Source organism: Stylophora pistillata, chromosome 2 (genome assembly GCF_964205215.1).
Source record: "Stylophora pistillata chromosome 2, jaStyPist1.2, whole genome shotgun sequence".
Taxonomy (NCBI): Eukaryota; Metazoa; Cnidaria; class Anthozoa; order Scleractinia; family Pocilloporidae; genus Stylophora; species Stylophora pistillata.
The window spans coordinates 48,329,932-48,355,140 of NC_142520.1; the positions used below are offsets into that span (position 1 = coordinate 48,329,932).

The 25,209-nt window shown below is 39.5% G+C and overlaps 1 protein-coding gene across 1 annotated transcript; it reads right to left on the reverse strand.

The window, feature by feature from the left end:
• Nucleotides 1–14,956: 14,956 nt before the first annotated feature.
• On the reverse strand, nt 14,957–24,325 carry LOC111336399 (cartilage intermediate layer protein 1). Its single transcript, XM_022942487.2, has 6 exons — nt 23,983–24,325; nt 22,612–22,923; nt 21,739–21,844; nt 20,636–20,793; nt 18,054–20,042; nt 14,957–15,879 (listed from the first exon to the last, which is right to left on the reverse strand). The coding sequence occupies exons 1-6, from the start codon at nt 24,323–24,325 to the stop codon at nt 15,875–15,877; spliced, it is 2,913 nt and encodes a 970-aa protein (XP_022798222.2). The 3' UTR covers nt 14,957–15,874.
• Between the last annotated feature and the right edge of the window lie 884 nt (nt 24,326–25,209).

Sequence of the window (25,209 nt, forward strand, 5' to 3'; positions counted from 1 at the left end):
TACATTACAGCTGGCAGTTACGTGTGGCAAAACTTCTTTTTTGCAAGTATACCTAACATGATAATGACTGAGAAAAGCTCACCTAGGAAGCTATCAAGATATGCCCCTTATTTTGTCAGTTTACCCTGTAACGGTCTATTTCTGGTTTGTTTCATCTTTCTTTGTCTATGCAACAATTCAATTATTTGCAAGGAAACCATGGGAAACGCACACAACAGGAAGTTTCTTTTGAATTCGGCTTCTTACTTCCTCTGAAAATTAATATCAAAATTCTCTTCGATGCATTTCAGCTCAGGTTGTATTTGCACATTCTTAAAGCGCAATCGAGGTAGTTTATTTTTTCAGATATGGACGCGATGTAACCATCGTGTTGATTTACGGAATATGGTGACGACGTATTCTCGTGCACATTCGCATTGCGTGAATAAACAGGAGAAATAGAGGAATCATTTTCACCGAAGCGAAGCTATATTAACATTAGACTGTCTAAAGCACTCTTTAGAGCTGCGGTGCACCATCGTTTTCCAAATGTCGAGTGGTGAGCTCAGTGTTCAGTTTTTAAATGGTTAGTCTTTAATTCGACCCCTTTTTGCTCAAGTCGGTCATCATTCGTATACGGTCCAAATAAATTTCATCTTCAATTGATACGCAAATTAGTTTTGTGCTATTTTCTCGACATGATTCAACCGAATATTTCTGCTCTAATTGGTTTAATTCGTTGTTTAATGAACAATATGTGGTCGGCAGCTCAATAAAGGACCGGAGCGCTGGGGCCGGCTGCAATTTTGTTTTGACGAGTCCGAGTTAATTGGCCAAAACGACACTACTTCCTTTGCAGACAAGAAAATTTAATCCAACTCAAAGACTAATCACTTCTAGGCCTTAATAGATTATGCTTGTAAAAGTAGCATATGCTAGTAGCATTGCTTTTTTTGGCGAAATTATGCAAAAATTATTCTCTTTTTTCTAAATTATGCCCTTTTTTTAAAATTATGCTCTTTGAAAAAATTGCAAATAAGTCCAAAAAATACATCTTTTAATTAGAAGCCGTTGGTCTACAAGAAAGAAATGCAACAAATCCACAATGAAATTCAAATAAACATGTGGTTCATGCTAACATGCACACTCGTACTAGACCATACTCTCATGTAGCTTATCTGCGATTGCGCCATTTTGTAATTTGTAGCCTTGCCTGATGAGAGCTACTGGGACCAACATGGCCTACAATGTGACTTCCGGTTCCGGTGCACCCCAGACCCGGGCTCAGACCGTTTCAGACGCCGCTCAGTGATTCAAAGTGAACTACACATGCTACTACTTGAACTAAGACTTAAAACATCGAATAACGTCAACAAGTGCTTGGGAGTAGAGATGAACGATCAAATTGTAGCATAAAAAAATGATCCGATGATTATCAAAATATGCGAATTATGCTAGCATTGCTAATTGGCAGAAATTATACCAGTTTGCTCAAATTATGCCAAAAATTATGCTAGCATAATCTATAAAGGCCTAGCGACTTCGCAAGGAAATAAATCTAAGACTAGTTATCATAGAATAACGGTGAAGCATTTTTCATAGAAGAAAATCTCAAATGTAAATGATAGCGAAAAGATTCCGAGAGATCGCACTGCGTTGCAAAACTTATACAAGTTTCCAATCCAATCACTAATTTATTACAACTACACCGCTGTCCGACATTGTCTGCAATAGAATGGGGAATACTTTTGACGCAACGAAAGAAACGATGGGAAGGATTTTTTTACTCATCACGTAACTAAAAATTGTCACTTCACGCATGGATTACGGATAATGGCTGTGGGAGGGTGTACTTGGTAAAGAACCTTTCGATTACCTTAGTTAAATCAAGATGTTAAAGAATAAATGCTGTTAAAAAATTGCTTCATTATAGGTTATTTGTCTACCAATAGTGTTGACAAGGTATAAATACCTGCCTGGCCGTACCAATTTTCTTACAGATATCTCCAATCCACGGTTGTTTGCAGGAACATGAACGAGTTTGGCTCTCATCATCATGCGCACAAGAACTGCGACAACATGTTTTGAGACATCCTTAAAGAAAAATTTTTTTTAGTCGTTTCTTCCCGAGCACCTGCTGATGTTTCATTTGCACTGTCGAAGCACACAGACTACCCTCCAAAAATTTGTTGATCAGTGAGAGCGATCCGTTAGATTTAAAATACTCACTTATGAAAGGAAACGATGAGTTTGTATCGCAAGAGTTCTAGGATATAGACCCCGCTACTTAGGGAACCAGATATGCAGTGCGTATATGCCTTCAAGCAATGTTTGTGGATAAAGTAAAACGAAAGCCATAGTTGCTGTCCTTGAAGCTAGGCAAAACTGAATTAAATGTTAGTCATAAAGCGGAAGAAAATGAAAATGGGGCCTTAACTTTGTTAGAGTAACACTGAGCTGGGTGTCTCTCTATAAGGATGTTTGGGTAGTAGCAATTAACAATAAATTTCCTCAACGCATAACGAGAAAGTAAAGCCTTTTTGATCATGAAACTTGAAATTTTCATCGATGGCCCCTTGCTTGTTCAGTTCAAAAATTCCCTTGCTGTTGATTCTGGATGGATTTTTAAAGTCTGTTGAAGTACACCAGGATTTTCTCAGACAAGAATGACTGGATATCATTAAAGTGGGAGATTGAAACCGTTCGACAACATCTTAAAAACAGATTCTAAGCCCACGTGAACATAAACAGACCATTTCTCGCCACCACTTGTACCAAGGATTTAGATTACTCGGGCAGGACAGAGTGGAAAGCAAAATTATGACTTGTAACCCCGTTAACCAGTTATTAATAGAAATGCCCCTTCTCTTTGACATTTGCTGACTTGTAACGTGTATCTACTGGGCACGAAGGCCAAGTTATACCTCTGACAAATTGCATGCAGATCACTTAACAACGAGGCAGTTGCAAGAAATCGCACTTTAGTCGTTTGTCGGGTAATTAGAATCAAATTATGATGCATTACATGCATCATAATTTGATTCTATGTAACAAGACGGAATGAGTGGTCGCGCAAGAACGAGAAGGATTCAAGGAATATACCTCTAAAATACTTTATTGAAGCCAAACTGATAGATGAATAAACAAATAAACGGGAATAACTAGCAGAATACAGTAAACCTCGAACAGAGAAAGTCTTCGTCTTCTTACAAGTGATCCAATGTAGCTCAAAATAACCAACTGAAGGACTAACTAAAACAGCCTCTATTTATGTGAAACGAACAAGCGTAGGACAACATTCTTAAGATTCTACAACTTGTTGCCAAAACTTCGCCGTTCCGAATTGCAGCGCGCGGTAAGGACGTCCTGTACTTGTTTCGCTATTGAAATGTGATAATTATATCAAAACAAACAAGATAATTTTGTCACAAGGAAATTAGTTAAAACGGCGCCTGAAAAATCACGTCTCACAAGTAGGTCTAACTTGCGCATATCCGTTTAACACAATGATGTACTACATTCCAAAACGAGCACTAGGTCGCATCCTAAGAGGAAAAAAATTATTACGATAAAATATAGAAAGATACTGAAATATAAGAGCCTCTAGTTTATTCCAAAATATGTGTCTAGTGACTCTGTCACATCTAGGTTGGTATATGCATAGCCCTCACAAGGGTTAACGGTCGCCTATTGAACTGAAATGCCGGGAATCTTTTTTATCAAAAGAGGGGTCATTCTTTGTCAAGAAAATACTGGATCTTCGTGTTAACCTTGACGCAACTGAGAATTCATACAGCAGTATTAACCACCATTCCCCTCACTGTTCTTCGTCCTTTACTGCTTTTCACCGTGTAGATGTGGCCTATTAATGGAAACTTGTGTTTAGAGCGCCGACGAAATCTTGCTCACTTAACCCCGTTCCTACCAACATCATGAAAGATTGCCTTAATGAGTTACTCCCGATATTATCAACCATGATAAACTTGTCGCTTGAATCCGGATTTTCCCCCGATAATTGGAAAGACTCAGTTGTTACACCGCTGTTAAAAAAACAAGGTCTTGACTTAGTCTTTAAAAATTTTCGACCAATCAGCAATCTTTCCTCTATTTCAAAATTAGCTGAAAGAAGAAGAACCATTATTAATTTATACCACACAGGGTAGCCCCTTCAGACGCAAAAAGCTGTCTGTTATCAATGGGAGCCCTGAGCAACAACGCACAAAAACCACACTAAACATATAAACACTACACTCATACAGGTAATAATATAAATAGAAAACTATTTACAGGTAAAAGATTAAAAGATGTATAACACGAATTATCATTAAGATAATTCGTTAAAAAGAGAACAACCATAATAATAGAAGGATCTTTTCGCAATCTCAGTTCTCGATTGCAGACGGATGTAAGAGGTTGCTTTGTCTAGTAGCGCGCGCATGGATTGTATTATTACGTTTAATTTAAAATATTGTTTAAATACTGGAGACATTGACCTTGCAGGCATTTCTTAAAGAGTTTAAAAACAGATTTACGTCGGCGCTCCTCCAACGTGGGCCACTTCAGAACGTCCATTGCCTGCTTGCTACGCATGGTTCTAGCAACTATCCTAGCAGCCCGGTTTTGGAGGGCTTCAGGGTCTTGTTTGCGACCTTCCCCGCAACAGCCCCACACACATACGCAGTATTCTAAAATTGGCCTAATTAGACTACAATACACTACATTTGCACTCTCTCTAGTAAGGCTTCTACGAAGCCTGCTAAGCATTCCTACGCGTTTTCCCGCCGTCGAAATTAGGTGCTTTATTTGCTCGTTCCAGCTAAGGCGGTCATCAAACACTATACCCAGATAAGTGAACAACTTCCCGAATATTTAATTACGGCAGACGTGCTTGTTAGAGCTCCGACATTTTACGCGAATTTTATCATCTATTTATGCTCATGGCCTTTTCTTCAGGCATCAGTATCTTGCTATTGTGCCTAATGGTAACTGAGGCACAAAATGGATTGGAGAAAACAAGATTCTACGTTGTTTCAGGCGGTTTTCCGCCAAAGACCAGACCGATCAGTGTGGAAGCCGAATTCACTCAACCGTCTGCTTTTGCATTTATTAAAATGCCTTCTCGGTCGCGGGCTATTGTCTCGCATTCGGATAAATCGTGTATCGTGGAATATAAGCATACATGCCTCACGCAAAGGTGTCTTGGAAGTCAAGTCAAATTCCCTCGCGAGCAGTTGTCGTTCTTGTTGTCGATCGACTGTCGTCATAATTCGTCGCGCTACATTGATAACACAAAGACAAAGTACGGAAAGTCCAGGATTCCGTATTACTCTAATAGTACGGCGACTTACCAGCTGTTAATGGCCTGTGGCGACGTCCATCCACAACCGGGACCTACATTAACATCCACGAAACCAAAACCAAAATCATCCTCGATGCCAAAGTGTCCAGTTTGCGAGAAAACTGTACAGAGAAATCATAGACGCCTGGAATGTGAAAAATGCTTTGATTTAATTCATCTTCGTTGTGCTGGTGTAACAAGTTTTAACCATGTGAAGGCAAACTTGCCCGGAAAGTGGATCTGTTGTAACTGTGCGCTATCAATGCTGCCTTTCCATGGTCAATGTGATCTACACCAATCAGGCCCGTCTGAGGCCTGTAACGAAATGCAAGCTAATGATGAGATATTAGAGACATTGATCGATAAATCCAGCTCGCTGAAGTTGATGCACTTGAATACGCAAAGTATGCTTTCTACATTTAATGAATTTGCTTTGACAGTCAACAAATATCCCCTTGATATCATAACTCTAAGTGAGACCTGGATGAAGAACAATAAGGATCGACTAGAATATGTCTCACTCCCTGGTTTCTCGAAGGAATTTCGGAATCGGGACAATGTCAAGGGCGGTGGAGTGGGGACTTATATTCGAGACAATATAAAATACAAGCGCCGAAAGGACATCGAGAACACCCAACCTGACATGGAACACCTCTGGCTGGAAATTCAAGGAAAGGACAAGCACAGTAAACTTTTGCTGGGGAGTTTTTACCGGTCAGAAGCCATGCACAGACCTTCGGTATGGCCGGACAAGTTCGAAGATCTCATCGGTTGCATTATTGCGCAGTGGAATGGTCTTCTCCTTCTTACAGGCGACGTGAATTTCGATCTGTTGGGCATACCGGACGCCCCAACGCGGCGATATATTTCCCTACTTGACACCCTTAATGTCAAGCAAATCATTGACAAACCTACAAGAACAACAAGAACAGCACGAACCTTACTGGATCACATTATTATCAATGATCCATCCAAACTAACATCTCATGGTGTGATACCGTGCAGTATTGTGAGTGACCACGATGGCCCCTTCGCGTGTGTAAACATCCGCATAGCTCGTTATCAGCCAAGATATAAGTACATCAGAAACCTGAAGAACTTAAATGAGACAGCTTTCTTAGAGGACTTCTCCGCACTACCATTTTCGCTAATAACATCAACTGATGACCCTGACGATCAATTAGAGACTCTCAACACTTTGTTTAACGACTGCCTTGAAAGGCACGCACCCCTCAGAAGGTGCCGTGTGACACGCCCTCCCGCCCCGTGGATGGATAACGAAACAATACTTAACCTTCAGTCACAAAGAGACAAACTTAGGCGAGAAGCGCATCAGTCAAATTCAGAATCTTCTTGGTCTGCTTTCCGGGAAGTACGAAATAAAATAAAGAGCGCTATACGTAAAGCTCGTAAAGCTTTCATGGAAAAGGCTTTGCTGTACAACAAATCTAAGGAAGTCTGGCGCATGGTTCACCGCGTATTCCACCCCTGTCGACAGCCTTTAAGGTTCGACCCAGACAAGCTTAATCTTCATTTTGCTACGACCGCAAGGAGAACGCTTGATGTTGAATCGACCAACCAAGATGAACTTTTCCAGTTCATCCGCGGTCTTACGGATAAAGAGGGCGCCTTCCACCTGGAAAGTGTTACACAAAGAGAAGTCCTGCGAACCCTTAAACAACTACGCAGTGACTGTTCGACTGGACCTGACCAATTGCCTGCCCAGTTTGTAAAGCTGACTGCTGGATGCTTGGCCGGCCCACTCACAACTATCATCAATAACTGTATTTCAAAGTTGTACTTCCCGCATGCCTGGAAACTCGCGCGTATCAGCCCCATTCCAAAAGTTGACACACCTGTCTCGGAAGATCACTTGCGTCCAGCGTCGCTTCTTCCCGTACTTTCTAAGGTATTTGAGAAGCTTGTTGCTTCGCAAATGACTGATTTCTGCACTAGAGAATCTCTCCTTAGAGACACCATCTCGAGCTTTCGTAAGGGGCATTCGACCTCTACGACACTCTTAGGTATAAGGGACGACCTAGTGAGTGCCATGAAAAGGAAAGAGGTAACTCTTATGGTACTAGCAGACTTTTCGAAAGCATTTGATACCGTTTGTTTTAAAACGGCGATAACCAAGTTGCATCACCTCGGTTTTTCAAAGTATGTCCTCGAATGGCTGGCTAATTACCTATGCGGCAGGAGACATTACGTTCAAATTGATGATCGCAAATCGTCACCTGTGCTCTCCGAATTTGGAATCCCCCAAGGCTCAATCCTTGGACCGATGTTGTTCAATCTCTACGTCGCGGATCTTCACGATATTCTTCCACCTACAGTCAAAAGTTTCCAATATGCCGACGATACAACATTATACACTAGCTGTTCTACAACGCAGATCACATCTCAAGCGGAAAGCATGAATGCAACCCTGGCAGGCCTCGGCGCCAGGTCAAATGACTCAAACTTGGCCCTAAATTCTAAGAAAACCAAGGCCATTCTTATTTCAACTCCACAGATGGCTCATGTTCACTCTCGGAAATCTGGAGTTGGGATTAGAAATCTGCGGTAAACCACTGGAACGTATAAATGTTACAAAACTCCTGGGAGTACACATTGACTCAAATCTTAAATGGGAATTTCATACCAATTTTATTCTTAAATCTTGTTATGCGACTCTGAGAACCTTAAGAAAAATAAGGAACTTTACTATTTTTAAACTACGGAAACATTTGGTAGAAACATTAATTCTGTCTAAAATAAGCTACTGTGACATTGTTTTTTATCCACTACCAAAGTTCCTCTCAGCTAGACTACAAAGGCTCCAGTTCGCTATGGCTAGTTTCATCACTTGTAAATATGTAAACAGTATATCTACCATTTTGGATCTTGGCTGGCTACCTATCCGGGAGCTAAGGGAATACTCACTACTAAAGACTATTTTTAAAGCACTGTATTCTGATAACTGGCCCTCCCATTTAAATTTGCAAGTCGTTAAACCCGTTAGGCATCTCCGTTCCAGTGTTGCTCCAAGGCTTTATGTTCCATTTGTACAGGGCACCTTTCAGCATTCAGCAGCCATGATTATTAACGAATTGCCAGCAAATATAAGGAATTGCACAGATTTTAAAGAATACTGCAGGCTCTGCAAGGCGTTCTTGAAGGCGCGCGCTTTGTCTTCCTTGCAAAGATATAGAAACAAACACCACCACCAACCAATATATTCTGCATATTTACTTTCAGGTATAGTTTTTATTACAATTTAGTTAGTCATTATCAGTTAGTTTTAATATTAAATTTTTGTATCGTAGGCCTTCACAGATGAAGAGCCACACCTTTTTATGTGGATATACTGTGAATAAACTGTTATTATTATTATTATTATTAGTGAAAAACCCGCTTAATTACATTGTTATTTAAAGTAATAGAAAAAGAGTTAACAGCAGATAACTTCAGTTTTTGTTCCATTAACAAACAGACTATTAAAAGAAAGCCAGTGGTCAATTTTAGACAGTTACGCATTCAGCTTGTCTTAAATGACAGATGCTAGAGAGGATGAACAGTATAAAACAGTGTCATCAGCGTACATTAGAATATTGCAATCGGACACTACTTCCGGTAAATCATTAATGTGTAGAATAAACAATAGTGGTCCGAGGATAGAACCCTGAGACACTCCAGTAGAGACGGCTTCTGAAGTAGAAGTCACCCCTTGAAACTCTACAACGTGGGTGCGGCTCGACAGGTAATCCGTAAACCAGCCATGCTCTTTATCCAAAATCCTTAAATTGGAAAGCTTGTCCAGAAGTACCGCATGATCCACAGTGTCGAAAGCTTTGCGAAGGTCAATAAACACAGCACCAGTTAATTGCCCTTGGTCCATGTTCCTACGAATATTATCAGAAAAACTAAGAGAAGCGAATTCTGTCGAGTGACACTTCCGAAATCCGCACTAATAAGGGCTCAAGATCTTGTTTTGCTGGAGATATTTGTAGAGTTGGATATGTACAGCCCGTTCTAAAACCTTAGATGAAACAGGTAAAATGGAAATCGGGCGATAATTGTCCATCTCATCAGCCTTTCCCTTTTTAAAAAGTGGAATGACCCGCGCGGAGAGTAGCAGCTGATCAGATCCAGTGCTACTTAAACGGGAATGATCTTCTTCCTTCACTGCAACGAGCCTATCTCTATAGACGGAGTCCTATCGAATATCTTTAATCTTGAATTTGGAGTTCCACAAGGCAGCTGTCTCGGGTCGTTATTATTTTCTCTTTACGCCAGGAAGCTTTTTAGGATCATCGAAACACATCTTCCTAATCCCCATTGTTATGCAGATGACACACGACTGTTCATCGCGTTTAGATCAGGAAATGACATGGAAGAATTCGCTGCCTTAGCTGCCATGGAATCATGTATCGCTGACTTTAGTCAGTGGATGCAAACGGACAAGTTAAAACTGAATGCGGATAAGACAGAATTTGTTCTGATTGGAGCGCGACAACAACTTCAGAAAGTCAGTAACATCAGCATCTTATCGGTTGGCGACTCCAAAATTGCTTCATCATTTGAAGTTCGAAACTTAGGAATCTGGTTTGATTCGAAGATGAGTATGCTTAGTCATATTAACAGAACTTGCTCATCCGCAATCTATTATCTTTACAACATACGTAGAATTAGGAAATATCTGAGTCGTTCAGTCACTGAAACATTAGTTCACGCTTTTATAACCAGTAGAATAGATTATTGTAACAGTCTACTATATGGCTTCCCGAATTCACATATCATGAAACTCCAACGGATACAGAATGCCGCAGCTCGGTTGGTCACTGGATCACCAAAATACTGCCATGTTACACCATTACTTCTCCACCTTCATTGTCTCTCAATTAGTTACCGTATAAAGTTTAAGATTCTCCTTTTGACATTTAACTGTTTATATGGTCTAGCCCCTAACTATTTGACTGATTTAATTAGCATCAAAAAGCGATCCAGGTGCTCTCTTAGGTCAAACGAGTCTTTATTATTACTCGAAATATCAAGCAGCAGGACCCGTCCAACCCTTGGTGACCGTGCCTTCCAATCAGCTGCACCTCATCTTTGGAATGCATTACCTTCGACAATTCGTAACATAAAGATATTGGACACTGTCAAGACTGCTATCAAAGCTAATTTTTTTTACCTAGCTTTCAAATAGATTTTTATTTTTACTAATGTTTCTTATTCACTTAGCTAGGCTATTTTTCTCTTTGAGTCCATAGACTCGTAGGTTCGAATTCCAATAGGTTCTTATATCTTAGTTACTATTGCCATAATTTTATCCTACGATATTGTGAAGCGCGACTGAATATATTCATATAGAGGTCTGCGCTATATAATTGTAAATTATTATTATTGATGCCATTTGTTATTGACCTTTTTATATTTCCAGGTGAAAACTTTGCAACTTAACGTTTGTGTATTTGTAAAACTTCGTTTTTGCTTTATTTTTGGATTCCGGACTCCGGATTCCGGATTCCGGATTCCGGATTCCGGATTCCGGATTCCGGATTCCGAATTCTGGTTTTCGGTTTCCGATTTCCTGGTTTTAGGGTTACCGTTTACACGCGGAAAACTATGTGGAATTTGGACACGTTTTACCTATCGTCCTCTCTAAGGCGCCCCAAATCTTTTGACTGGAGGAGCTTAGATATTCTAGTAATAACTGTCAAGTTTACAGTTTGTAAAGGACTTTTCTCACCTGTTTGATCATTCTTCATTTTATTGAGAAAACAGCTAATTTCATTTTTATTCTGGGCCCAGTTATTCGAAGGCCGATTAGCGCTAATCCAAGGTTAAATTTTAATCCAGGTTTCTACATTCTTTGATCAAAAGCTGTTTTGTGATAATTTTCCCAATTCTTTTTAGCTCATTCAATCATCAAATTGTAAACAAGTGGAAATAAACTGAATTTTCTTTTAAAAGCTTTCGCATCTGAAATCTAATTTCACACTAACCCTGGGTTATCTTAACCCACTTTTAAACAACTCGACCCTGGTTTGTAAAAAATTACACGAGCTCGTATCATTTACTCTTGCAATCATTATAATATTGTTTGGATTCGTTAAATGACACAAGTTTCTTTGCCAATTGTTTTAATATTGAGTGGAATGAAATTCCACCTTTTCCCATATGGTTTGCTTGCTGATACCATAAATACCAGGGAAGGAAATTAGTTTCTACATGCGTCATTACTTCGAAGTTTCTGTTATTTTCATACCATAATAGCTCGTCTGTTTATTTTTAGCCGTGATTCCTCTCTTGTTCTCGTTGATTATCTACTTCTTGAACAACTGTACATACTTGCGTGACAGGTTTAGCGATCGGATTTCAGTGTGTAAGGGACGTAGTTATTTGAGAGGTTTATTGTTGCAACGCTACTTGTTGAATAAATGCTACTTTCTTTTTCACCGCCACATATCAGCTACCTATTGCCGCTAGGAGCCAGACTAAAGTAAGCCATTTTATTTACTTCATTGTTATAGTTAGCTTCATTATCTTAATTGGCATGATTATCTTTAGCGCTTGTGTAGTTTCGCGATTCTATGCCACGTGCGTCTAGGTTAATAAGTCCATCCACAGGCGTGGGCTTATTTAGGTTCCTTTCTTTGCTTTCTCGTTCGAACCACAACAAATCTCAATGCGACAAGACCTTATCGCTACGCAAAGCTATACATCGAATCATCTATCCATTATTCTACAAGCCGCTGCCTTTTACGCAATTTCAATTAAAGTTTACGTTGTGCGTTACAACTGTCTGGTCTCCAAATCCGTCTCTTACGACCCTCGCTATACATGTGACCTTTCGGGGTTACAGTTTCGATCTGCATTCGTTTGGCGCGATTTCGAATTCACTGAGTCAACGTTTCCGAGTGTTCATATTTATCCACGTCTATTCATTAACCAAGTGATTTAAATAAAGGGGGTAAGTTTCTACGTCTACGGTAAGTTTCTTTGTCGGTGGGGGTAACAAGATAATTTGGTAATATCAACTAAGTTGAAATTGTAAATTGGCCACCGTAAAGAGTTAAAAAGCTGACGTTTCGAGCGTTTGCCTTTTCGTCAGAGCGAATGGAGGAATTGTGGGTTGTGTGTGGGTTTGTATGCAGAAAGTGAAGCTACGCTACTGGTGGGAGCATGGCGACGGGAAAAACACGAATAAATGAGTAGAATAAAAAGCGTTCGTTGATACCTAAAGGGCGTAGCCAGGGGGGGATCCTGGGGTGCCCGCGACCCCCCCTTGGTAGGTCTTCTTTAGAGCAAACAACCTACAATATTCAGGTGGCGAAAACACCATGACAATATCTTGGCCGTAAAAGCCATTGATATGGGCCTTCATGCTGTGATAGTACGACTGAGCCAGCTGATACACGTGGAAGAGCAGTGGTGTTAATGGTGAGTAGCCTCTGTGACCACCCCTAGTCACAGAGGTGGTCACAGGCTACACCCCTGTACCTGTGAGATTAAGAGTGCCGATTTCAAAGATAAACTTTTGTTCGAGAGTTTTGCGGCTTTCCCATCTATCTAAAGGAGCCTTCATTATTTATGGCGGGGGGAGGGCTGCCAAGAATAATGGGGGGGGGGGGTCATGATAAATTCAGGAACTAAAATGGGGGTTCATTAGAAAAATTTGGGAATAATGTAGGGGGGTCAAAAGCTTTTTGTTGTTACATATCATCTACAAATGTGGGTTTAAGTTTGTAGAACTTTTCTACTATCGGCCATATTATATATTTCTCACTTCTTTTAACATAGCTGCTTTGATAGTCCTTGGGGGGAGGGGGCTAGCTATTTTTGCAATTACAACTACACTGAGGGGTCATGAAGTTTTTAATTCATATAGAGCAGGGTCAGGATATTTTGTTTAGTCTCACTGAAAATCTTGCCAGCTCACCCCCCTCCATAAATAATGAATGCTCCCTAAATGTAAGGAAAGACAGCAGATTGCCACATGTTGCTTAGAATGATTAGGTAGATTTAAGTGTCTAGTGACTGGCTTTGATGCATCCTTGTCATTCCTTTCTACGTCGCAAAGGTGTTCTTGGGATCGGTCACCTAGTCGTCTTCCTGTTTCGCCGAGGTATAGCTTTTTCCAATAGCTGCAAGTTCTCTAATGAAGGGCTAACACTCGAAATGTCAGCTTTTTAACTCTTTACAGTGGCCAATTTACAATTTCAACTTAGTTGATATTACCAAATTACCAAGTGATTTAAAGAAGAGGCACAGTGGGAGTTGCTTATATATTTCATACTCTACTATTAGGCAATATGGTGGGTCTGCTGATTTCGAGCTTTAATTAAGGAGAACAGTTGTGTAATTGAAAGATGATGTATTAAGCGGATTAAACAGGCATATGATCAGTAATTCGGATGTTCTAGCTACCACCGAGCTGTAGGAGACTAGTGACAGACTTTTGGCCGTTTAACTAGGCCTCTAGAGACGAACTTCTCGCATACTGCCAGGATAGTTATGTAACTGTTCAGTACGCGAATTTTCAGTGTATGGAGAGGTAGTTATTGGATACCGTTTTTTTTAATGCAGAAAATTTCCTAGAGTGAAAAAGTAATGATTACGACTTAACCCCTCAGGTGCTTCTTCCCATTCATGGGGGGGGGGGGGGGGGATAAATGCTTGCCAAAGTGACAGCATTCGGTTGGAAAGTGTTTTGGAAATAAATCAGGCTAACTTCATGCTATCCTAAAACAAAGCCTTCAGGTCCCATAGCTCGTTTTTTGCCATTGTTCCTTTTTCAAACACCTCTATGCAAATTTGGTATGGAAATCTTCAGATTAGCATTTCAGCAAGGGGTTGAAGCATTCTTTATGGCACAAAGTTTACTTGTTCTTCATCATTTTCCTTTTTGTTTTTTACAGAGGAATTACTTAGCAAAGACAAAGTGTCAGTAACTTGTATAAAGAGGGGGTGGGTAGGAGGTTAGGTGGGGCTGCAGGCCCCTTTTTTTCCTGATTCATGTAGAATTTTGTTCTAGGGCAGCATGAAATTGTTTTGGCAAAATATTCAGTCGCTTGATCTTTTAACAAATCTTGGTACAGCTGCAGTTTCAGCGTTTTTTTTTAATTTAGGCAGGGTAACCTTTTTAAGATGGGGCTCAGAGAGATGATGCCCTCTTGAAATTTAAAACGCGGATATATGATTTTAGATTATGCATCTATTACCCTAAACCTGTTAATCTCTTTACTCACAAGATCTCATTTGAGTAATTCTCCTTGTTGTCTGACACAAAATTCTTTGATGTTAGTTTGGAGAATTTGGTGTTGGATCAATTAATAATCAGGTTTCCCGTAGTTGATTTTTTGCTCTATTCTTATCACTAGTTTGCTCGCTATTGTATTGGTATTGTGATGAGAAATTCTCTCTTGGTCACTCATGGCTTAAAAGCTTTGAAGTAATAATAAGCTGTTCTCATGTTTTCTTTTATCGGTCATGAAAGAAACCACTACGGTACCACAGTGACTGTTGCTCTTTTACAAATTCAGGTACACTGATCTCACAGTAGCTAGTGTTGGAGACAGCAGTGGTTTAATGTGCCGCATGGGTGAAGCAGTCTCAATAACAAATTTACACCATGCACCCATCTAGGGAGGATGAGCAGCAAAGAATAAAGCTGTTTAATGGTTGGATCAATTGGGGATTAAATTCACCAAAGGTTAATGGAAAGCTTGCAAGAACTCGCTCAGTTGGTGGCTTTCTTTGCCATTCCTTAAGTACAGCAATTTAAAGTGGATTGTAAAACAGATTCTTTTATTGTTTTGCACACTGACGGCATGTTGTATGTCATGTCAGATGAGGAAATAACTGACCTTGTACAGACTTGTCCTGATGCTGAACATGCTGCTAACATTCTGACACATTGTGCAATACAGTATGGTTCAGAAGACAATATCACGGCAATAATTATTCCTCTGAGACTTTGGACCAAAAAACTCAAACAGGAAGTATCAAAGGAGCACAGCTTTTTGAAAAACATGAGAATTAATTACATTTAAATGTTCTGGTGCTAAATTCAAGTGCCATCTTTGCTTGGACCATGTTGGGAGAATTGAAGTCATCTTGGGATATATTTATTTACTAACATTTGTACTGAGTATTACATTCCATGGGGTCTTCTAATTGGCACATCCATTGTTGTCAAGAAAAGCATGGTGGAATTCATTATTATGCACATCATCCAATATAACCTTAAAAATTCAAGAGAAGATATGTGCTGGAACAAGAATTCCAGCTAATCCAATTAGTAAATTTTTTAAAGGATTATATTCATTTACAACCACTGTTTTTAAGTTATCATTGTTTGCACGCTTACTTGTACTCATATTTTTTTATTTATGTAAATGATTTAGAGGATAATCTATATAATTATGCAGAATATATCTATGATTAATCGTTTAGAACTAGTGTGATTCTTCTTTCATTAAAAGCATTATTCCCCATAGGCTTAGGATAAGTTACTTTTACCAGTTAGGTAAACTTCCAGGAATTGGATGCTGCCCCAGGAAGAACTGTTCACTCTGCAAGACAAAATTGGTAATATTTAATCAGCAATCTCCTTTGCAGCCCAAGATTACCATTCGAAAACATTGCAGAGGGTTTGTTTACTGGATTCAGCCGGAACTGATGACACAGAAGCCGAGCAGGACAGTGGGCACAGACGACCAGAGGGACAGTAGCAAAGCCACAAGGAGCAGGGAGGAGCAAAGGGCACAGTTAGCACAGAGGCCCCAGAGGGGTAGTGGACACAGAGGACCATACCAGAAGAACGGAGGAAGAGTGGACAAAGAGGGAAAGGGGCAGAGTGGGCAAAGGAAATTAAAGATACAGTGGCCACAGATGAATAGTGGACACAGAGAGACAGAGGCACAGAAGAAGAGAGGGACATTGGCAGAGAGGAACAGAGAAGAGAAGGGGGTAGAAAGGAAAAGAAGGAGAGAGAGACTTATTATCCCGCTCGTTACAAGCCAATGCTGATCTGACTAAAAACTTGCTGTATTCACCAGAATGGATTTTATTCTAAACTAAGAGGTTAAAAAAAAAAAAAAATTTTCAAGGTTCTTTCGCTACTTGACGGAAGTCCCACTAATTACATGCAAAATGAAACAAAAATATTAGAATGGTCTTTCAACAAACTGATCTATCCCTTAAGGAGAGTATATTACTTCTCGAGATTCTTGGTAGACGTTACGCCATCCGGCCCACCAAATCCTGATCCTGTTTCATACGATTGATATGCCTTTTCCGCATCCGTTTTTAGATCTGGCCCCTGATTAACTAATTGACAATGGTTTCACGTGGTCTGTAATGCAATTGACAACGATAAACTGCATCACAGTTGTCAAAATGTTGCCTCACGAGGCGCGGCCTGGTGAGTCCGCAACAAATTGTGACCACTGTGATGACAAATATCGTTGCCCATAAGAGTACAGACTATGTGATAAATCCAATATTAACCAAACCAAGAAATTTATTTACTGTAAAATCCTTAAACATCGATTCGAAAATGTTCTTCTTCAAAAACCTATTTCTGCCCGAAAAGCCACATGGGACAAAGCCACTGCCGGGCAGTTCCCGGAAGGTCACAACACTATGCTAAACCACTGCTGATATTTCTTTCTTTTTTTTTTTTACCACATCGACGTCAAATACGACGATTCGATTCTTTCAGGGCGTGACAATTGCGTGACACGTTGACGCAAAAGTTGTTGATTGTACCCTATACCGACAACGGCAAATTGCGTATTACTGCTATTTATGGTAAAAAAGTTCTCCTAGGTTGTACCCCGGAAATTGGCCTGACGTTCTCCTCGCCCTCTTACTTTAGAAGATTAAGAAACCCGTTTTTCAAATATGTGTAAAGCTGTTATTTTTCAAAACCGGGTTGCTCAGGTATGTAATGTGTTCTCAACAAATTCCATCGGATTGGGATAGGTCAGAAAACTGTAGCTTAAGAGTTGTGTGTGATTCTGCGATTTTCCTCTTATGACAAGCAGTACGTAGCACTGGACGTTTGTTTAAAGTTGGCAAGGGTTCCAGCTGAATTTCAGGCGGGGTATCGGGAGTTTTCTCTTCCAGTCCTTCTTCTTTGCCTTTGGCAGAGCTGTGGCAAGTTTCTTTTTTCTTTTATGGTTCTCTTTCCTTTTCTTGCTCTTTTGTTTTGAATTTTTGTAATGTTTTGTAATTTTTTGTTTGTTTGTGTACAATGTGGAAAGAGGCTGACAGAAAGAGGGTGCATATATATTTTGGGGGTAAATGCAAGAGATCCTAATAGGGTCGACTTGGAGATTCAGTGACTCAGATACCTTGTGAATAGAAGCAACAGACTTTAAAAAATAGTGATAGGAGTGGAACATTTTTGGTTGGCCCGGCTGTATGTTGATCCTATTTATCCGACGTCTGAATGTATAGCTGTGTAACTTTTTAATAATAATAACTTGAATATATTAACAAAGTTGATATAGTAAATTGGCCACTGTTACGATTATAAAAGCTGACGTTTCGAGCGTTAGCCCTTCGGCGGAGCGAAGGGCGAAGGGCTAACGCTCGAAACGTCAGCTTTTATAATCGTAACGGTGGCCAATTCACCATTTCAACTTTGTTGATATATTCAAATTATTTCGTTACCCCCATCGACGCAGCCCCAAACAGTTTCTTTAGAAGCTATCAGCCTATATTTATTTTTAATACATACCTTTCCTAAATGTTACTTGAGGATCCTCTTGGTCGTTGAGGCAAATGCTATAGCTTCCGTGTTTAAACAATCGTATCAATTTGGAAGTGATACATAGCCTCATCTCTTGGCCTTTACCAACGGGAACATCTTTGTCACAGGACATAATTTGTTGAAGATTATCATCTATATGAAATTTACCACTGATCTTCGAGTTTATTGGCGTCAGAATAAGGAATACTCCTTTTTCGTCCGCATTTGGACATTTAAACTGCAAGCACACAACATTCTTGCCAGAGATGAATTGTGTTGTGTTAATGTTATAGCCGTATGTTGAATTGATTTCAAAGTTTTTGTTCCCATAACTCGTTGCCATGAATACCACTTCTTCTTTTCCAGTATAATTGATTTTAATAAAACACTTTTCGTCAACTTCAGTAGCCCAATTCAGAGCCTGCGTTTTGTGAAGTAGTTGAAGTGGCTTAGTATCGTCGTCGGCCGGCTTCTTAAAAACGAACTGACGACTTTTTTTTAGGTTTGATGGTGGTGAGCTGTTCAGGGAGTCTTCACATTTGTTCTTTCCCGGTGGATTTACAGAGTACGTCGGTCCGTCAATGCTTGTATCGTCTTGTAAACTGCTCACAAAAGAATAATATGTGATGGTGTTTCCTCTTCCAGTAATCGACTTAACGCTGCCTTTAACATGATCGAATATTTTCTGTGCAGACGTATCATCTATATCAGTTATGTAATAATTATTACCTCTTGAGGCGTGGACAAAGCATTTAGCATCTCTCCAAATTGGAATGCAGGCTACACCGTAAGTGGTTATTTTCTCTATGTACCCTTTTGGGGGTTTAAAGCAACCTACTCGTACTAAGACAGCGCCATCCTTATCGTTTTTACTGTCTGGGACAGTTACTCTCAAAGCAACTTGTTCATTTGGGGTATCAAAGTTAAGGTTCCGCTTTCCCAAATAGGGCGTCACTGTTCCTGCAAGAAACATTCGCTTAGAACGCCTCCTTCTTTGGTGTTTTCCATCTTCTGGCTTAAATTCACCGGCCTCCCTCCAGCGTCCTGTTTTTTTGTCAAGCCAATAAAGTTTCACAGAGACATTACCATCAGATCCAGTCAAATTGAGCTTTTCTGGATCTAGATATACTTTCATGGGCTTAGACATGGTCAGCGGCTTCCCATTGTCGTCTTCCAGATTAACCTTTATCATGCCAAATGTTTGAAGTAGTTCCTCCTCGCCATCCTCACTCATTGCACTAAAATCTCCAGGAGCGGACTCGATATCAGATTGGTTGCGAGGATCAGTCACACTGACGGTGGCCTTGGCAATTCCTTCGAAAACAGAACCATCTTCATTCAACAGGGCGTTTTCAGGCAGCTCAAGATCAGCAAAACCATCAGAAGAATCACTACCCAATGGTACATCAAGTGGTTCGGAGGCATTGAATATAACAGGCGCTGGTTTTTCTCTTAATTTCACAGTGTAAATAGCCGTTTGACCCTCTTCCACAACAAAAATTTTTTCTTCTTCCACAAATTTTTTGTGTATCAAGTCTTTGAAAGTAACAATTGCCCTTTTCGTGGTTTTTGGGACAGGAAATGAAAACTTTCCCTTTGCATCAGTACTACCCACAGATTTTCCACCGAAGACTAAATCAACTGAAGTGGCAGGATTGCCATCTTGACCGATAGCAACACCACTGATGATAGTCTGTTTTTCCTTGCATTTTCCACAACCGCACCTCTTCACCACCGACATTTCGAAAGATATGGTGACACCGCATTTTATTGCAACACTTTCAAAGAGAAGAGGACTGCAACAAAGGGGAGGATCAGAACAAGAAGAAGTGAAGTTAACACCTCTCTTTACGCATGTAATAGGTTCGCACTCGCCGACGTCCACTGTGGTGGAGTTTGTACCATTAACAAGACAACCAGGTGGTAGAGACACATTACTGGAAAGTGGTATCGAAGAGCAAGAATCCTCAGAATTTTCTGCCATCAGGAAACAAATAAAGACAAGATTTTATTCACTGGCTATCCAAAGTACAGTAGGTTTTAAGAACCCAAATCAGTAGTAATAAAAAAGCTTTAGACCTGTAACTGATGGTGAAATTCCTCAACACTTTTCCTAGCCTGAACTTTAAAAGATACAAAATTAAAGTTCCAGTCTAACTGAGCTGTTGAGTCTCATGCGCATCACGGTAGGATCCCCTCCTTTTAAACCATCTCGGTGTTATGTATGCTTATAAAGTCGAATTCAACTCTAAGAAATCATTTATTTCGTCCATCCGCGCAATAAAGATCATTTTTTCGTCTTAGAAGCAAGAGTGAACGTTGTGTTCGAGTCTAACTTTTTCCTTTCTTACACGAACACTACACAGTAAGATGCAACGATTGCTTTTCTAACATTTTTTGCTTGGGATAAATGGGAAAGGTTTTTGAATCCCCCCCTCTCCGCTCCCCCTTAAGATAGTGATTAAATTCCACGCTTTCCTTGGCACCTAGTATTATCTTAAAAAGATTTAATTTCAACGACTATTACCACTAAATCTTTTTTTAAAGTTCAGGAGAAATGGAGTTCTTACCTAAAACCATTAAATCAGCTTCGTTTGAAAACTCTGATCCAAATTGATTAATCGCTCGACAGCGGTAACTCCCATTTAGACCCTGAACGTCGTTTATTTCAAGAGTATTATTGTTATTATTATAGAAGCTCTTGTCGATGACGTTGTTTTCCTTAAACCTAGCAAAGAAACGTTGAATAAGAATATCAAAAAAAAATCAAACTATGCCTACCGACTATAAAACTACTTAGAACGTTAGTAGAGATAACTGGTTTGGAAATCTTTTATGTTAAATTCTTTCGTTTGGTTTTGTAAACCTGACTATGCACGGCGTTCAATGAGTTTAAAAATCATTTTGAACTGACTGACCAACAGAGGCTTTCCATAATTTACTAATTCAAAGGGTATGAAAACACACACACACACACATACAAACACACACACACACACACACACACACACACAACACACACACACACAACACACAAAGATTTGTAGGATTAGGGAGCCAATCCCAATATAGGGCGCAACACCATTGTTTTCCTGACAAGTCACCTCTGCAAATTATGGATGCAACGTTATAACAATATATAATAATGATTGTAATACTAAAACTAGTATTAGTAATAATAATAATAACATTGATTGCTGTAATAATGATAAAATTGATGAAAAAATGGTATGATAATGATCTAAAAGTTATCAACTTTCTCAGACGGTGTCATGGAGCAACAAAGTTTACTCTTCGCGTCCTATCAGACTAAATTCCTGTGCATCAACCTATGGTACACTACACGGTAACAATCATAATGATGCTGATAAGGATAATTAATAATTATAAGTATGATTGTATACTAATGATCGGCAACAGTCACAATAATTTTTAACTCAAGTTTATCTCTTCAGCACTTACTCAGAAAATCCAAATCCTTGTACTTACAAAGGGTGCAGAAAACGTATATAATAATAGTAATAATAATAATAATAATAATAATAGTGATAATAATAATAATCCTTACTTACTGTGAAAGAGATTCCTTCTGAATCAAAAACCCGACTAGAAACTTAGAAACTATCTACAAAAATAATGTAGTTACCCATTGCGTTCTGTAATTTTACCTTACCATTCAATTTCTGGTGGAGGATTTCCCTCTCCCTCACAGCAGAATGTAACACTCTGACCAGGCATGCGTATCTTCTTTTTTGGATGAACTGTCACAAATGGTGCGACTGGAACAATAAACGAAAGAGGAACTACTGTAACAACAAGTAAAAAAAAAAAAAAACGTTTTCGTAATCACAAGTCGTCTATGCGAACAAACAAAAAAACGTACAAGCTTGCAGTCCATTTCAATTGTATCAAACACGAGATTTGTTATAGAGAAAATTACAAGCCAAGGGGACGCGGCTTATATAGATAGATTATTACTTACGAGAGAGGCGTACTGGACCGCACAGCTTTGTACACTTAGTCCCCATGGACTTAACAAAAGACGCGAATTCAGATCCAAAAATCGCGTTCGCTATAAAACGTAATTAGGGCTTCATTTACACAATGCAATTGAATTCTTCGCAACCAATCCTGGTTATTTCGCCCCTTGCGCATTCTTGCCTTTTACTCATTATTATGTCTAATAATTTAGGTATGTAGTGCATTACGTAATATGATTTATATTTCTTAGGTTTAGTATAAATTCAGGTTATTCTGTAAACCTACTAGGATTTTTAGTTTTTAGTTTTTATGTAAATACGTTCCACCTTAAGAAGGCCGAAGGCCGAAACATCGCCACATTAAAGCTGGAACAGTTAGAAGTTTGCTTCATGTTTCATCGTTGCCTGACGATTGTTTCGCAAGAGGCATGAAACCCAGAGTTGCAGTAAAAGTTCAAGTAACCTAGATCTTGAAGTATAATTATATATATAAAAGGAACTGGAAAGATGGAGAGTGAGTATTTACAGGGACCTGTGATGGTTCGAAATAGTAATTTGGAGCGTACCTGCCATTTCCATTTTGGCTGTAATATTAGCAGTTGTTGATGTCGTAACATTTGCCGTTAGTTTCACGGGGACAAACCCTGCTTTGGTAACTAACAGCTCTTGTTGGATTGCACAAACTCCCAGAGTCACAAAGTATCCGCTGATATTTGTTTGTGCAATAATGTTGTAGGGTGTCTCCGCCAGTGATATGTTTGCTTCTGAGAGCGGTATATCATCCTCTGTCAAGACTCGGCCACTCAACACGTGGTGACTGCATGTGCACGCATCACAAGCGGAATTTAGTGTTCCAATGGAACAGTTTCTTGAGCAGTCTAATCAAAAAATGAGATATAGATCTAACTATCACAATTATATAATTGTTGGGGGTCTTTACCACTCGCTTGGCTTTTAACGAGAAGTGCTGAGACTCTAGACTCTTCTCTCTTTTTATTCTTTCCTACTACAACGTTTCGTGTCTCTTCTTCCTCTGCTGCTGCTGCTACTTTTCTTCTACTTTTAGCAAGGAGTTCCCACGCATTAAATGCAAAAATCACAGACATGTGTGGGTTAGCTGCTGACCGTGGGAGTTTCCACAATGCATTCGTTGTTTTGCAAAGGGGGAAATTGGGTAGCTCGCTCCGAAGCACTTGGCGAGCACCAAGGAACCAGTTAAACGCCAATGATCGAGCTGCACATGAAAATCACGCGCACAAACAGGATATTCAGTGTGGGTAAAACTCAAGGTCAGTTTTACCAACTCAAACATGACCACCTATCAAACTAACCATTTCCAACCATAACAAGCGATTATCAAGTCTAACAAGGTAACAAGAGAAATCTGTGGACTAAGAATAGTTTAAGTACATACTAGAAACATAAAGTCAAGGCAAAAGAACTACAAAAAAAAAAAAAAAACGCGTCGACGCAAAGAGCGAACCCTCACAAAACAAAAGGTAAACCTAAAAATACTCAAAACAGCAATCCTTTAAAATACTCTACAACATAATCATCATATGGCCAGCCACGTTAGGTGTTGAACATTTCTTATCAAGATTCTTTTTGTTGATGAACTCTATTTTTTCTGACTTACTATACCTTGCTATATGATTGGCAACGCAATATTTCATAATATATGTTTCACTAGACGGATATCTGAAAGTTAGACAAGCGAATACAGTTGTCTGCTCTGGGAAAGACCTTGTTGAATTTAGAGAAAAAAAACACTTTCTGTTCATCGCAGCTCTTCCTTCGACTATCTGGTCATGTGATTATAATTCCGTTCAGTCTGTCATAAATGTATGTTACTTTAGCCCACAACAAGTGCTTTCAGCACTCTCTACCAAACAATCATAACTAGGCATGATTGACAATTCTTGTAGAAAGATGCCTACCTGGACATTTCCATTCTGCGCATGATTTAATCTGGTTAGATTTACTAGCACACGAAATTGGGGCAAAGACTGCTTTATCATTGATGGCCACGCATGTTCTGTTTCGATGTCGTGTACCGGCGCCACATCTTTGGGTGCAGTCACTCCAAGGACTCCAACGAGACCATTTGGATTCTGAGGTTACGACATATATAAAATTAATTGACAGGTAATAGCTGAGTTTAAGGGTGAAGATGTACGGTATAAAAAGAAAGTGACTGTAATACTGAAAAATAATGAACACTGAAATAGACTCGTTCAATGTTTTGGCGCAATATCTATGACAGAAACTGAATAAGAACATTGCCCCTCTCCGTACCTCGAATGGGATGTTACCTATATTTTTTAAGATATGCTCGTCAGCTTGGTGAAACCTATGTACCAGTTATAGCTGTTTCGTTGAAGGAGACTTTATGACAACTAAGAGCACATTTCGTACCCACTCATCTCCTTTTCGGGATTACTATTTTTCTGAATGAGGAAAGCTATAACACCTTTGGAAATTTACTAAGTAGAAAATGTAAACTTTAGAAATAATAGACCAGCTCCCGTTTGAAGGGAGACAAGGGTATGTGGTAGCACTTTAGCATCTTTTTTTTGTCATTTGTTCTGTCTCATTTACTACAAAGTGATAATTCATATCAAACAATATCTTAAACATGTGGGAATTTCTTGTGATCTGAAACTTGGATCATATTCCCTTCACTGAGGTCGGGAAAAACACATATAAATACGTTTTGCTCACACTGTCAATCGAAAAAATTCTTGAAAACTCCTAATGCTTGGTCAGAAAGAAAAAATACGAGATAGCTGAGTGAGTAAGTTTCAAAATTCACTTCACACACCTTTTTTCTTTTTCCTCGCCCAGGCAAGAAAAAAAAAAACACACTAATTAATTATGATGCACTTACAAGAAGAATAGAATAGTAAACTGAAGAAGTACTGAATAAGGCTCACCTATGTTTGGCAGAGGGTTTGCAATGACTGACAAGTCAGCCACCACGCTGCTTGTTGAGGAAGCACTGAAATCACTTTTTGAAGAAAGTGTAACTGTTGCAGACGAGGTCAGTTCTGGTAGAGGCGATACTGGGGTATGTTGAACAACACTTGAAGTGGTTTGCAGTAAAACTGTTGTCTCGGTTGTCGCTGGTGAAAACAAATGTAGATAAGTATTACGAAATTAATGAT

Excerpts from the sequence above, each read along its gene's own strand:
- LOC111336399 (XM_022942487.2), bottom strand. The coding sequence starts at position 24,325 with ATGTTCTTATTCAGTTTCTGTCATAGATATTGCGCCAAAACATTGAAC. Across the intron at positions 22,924-23,982 it reads CGCAGAATGGAAATGTCCAG|ACTGCTCAAGAAACTGTTCC; the intron begins GTAGGCATCTTT and ends TTTTTTGATTAG. Across the intron at positions 20,794-21,738 it reads CCTCCACCAGAAATTGAATG|GTTTAAGGAAAACAACGTCA; the intron begins GTAAGGTAAAAT and ends TTTCTTTGCTAG.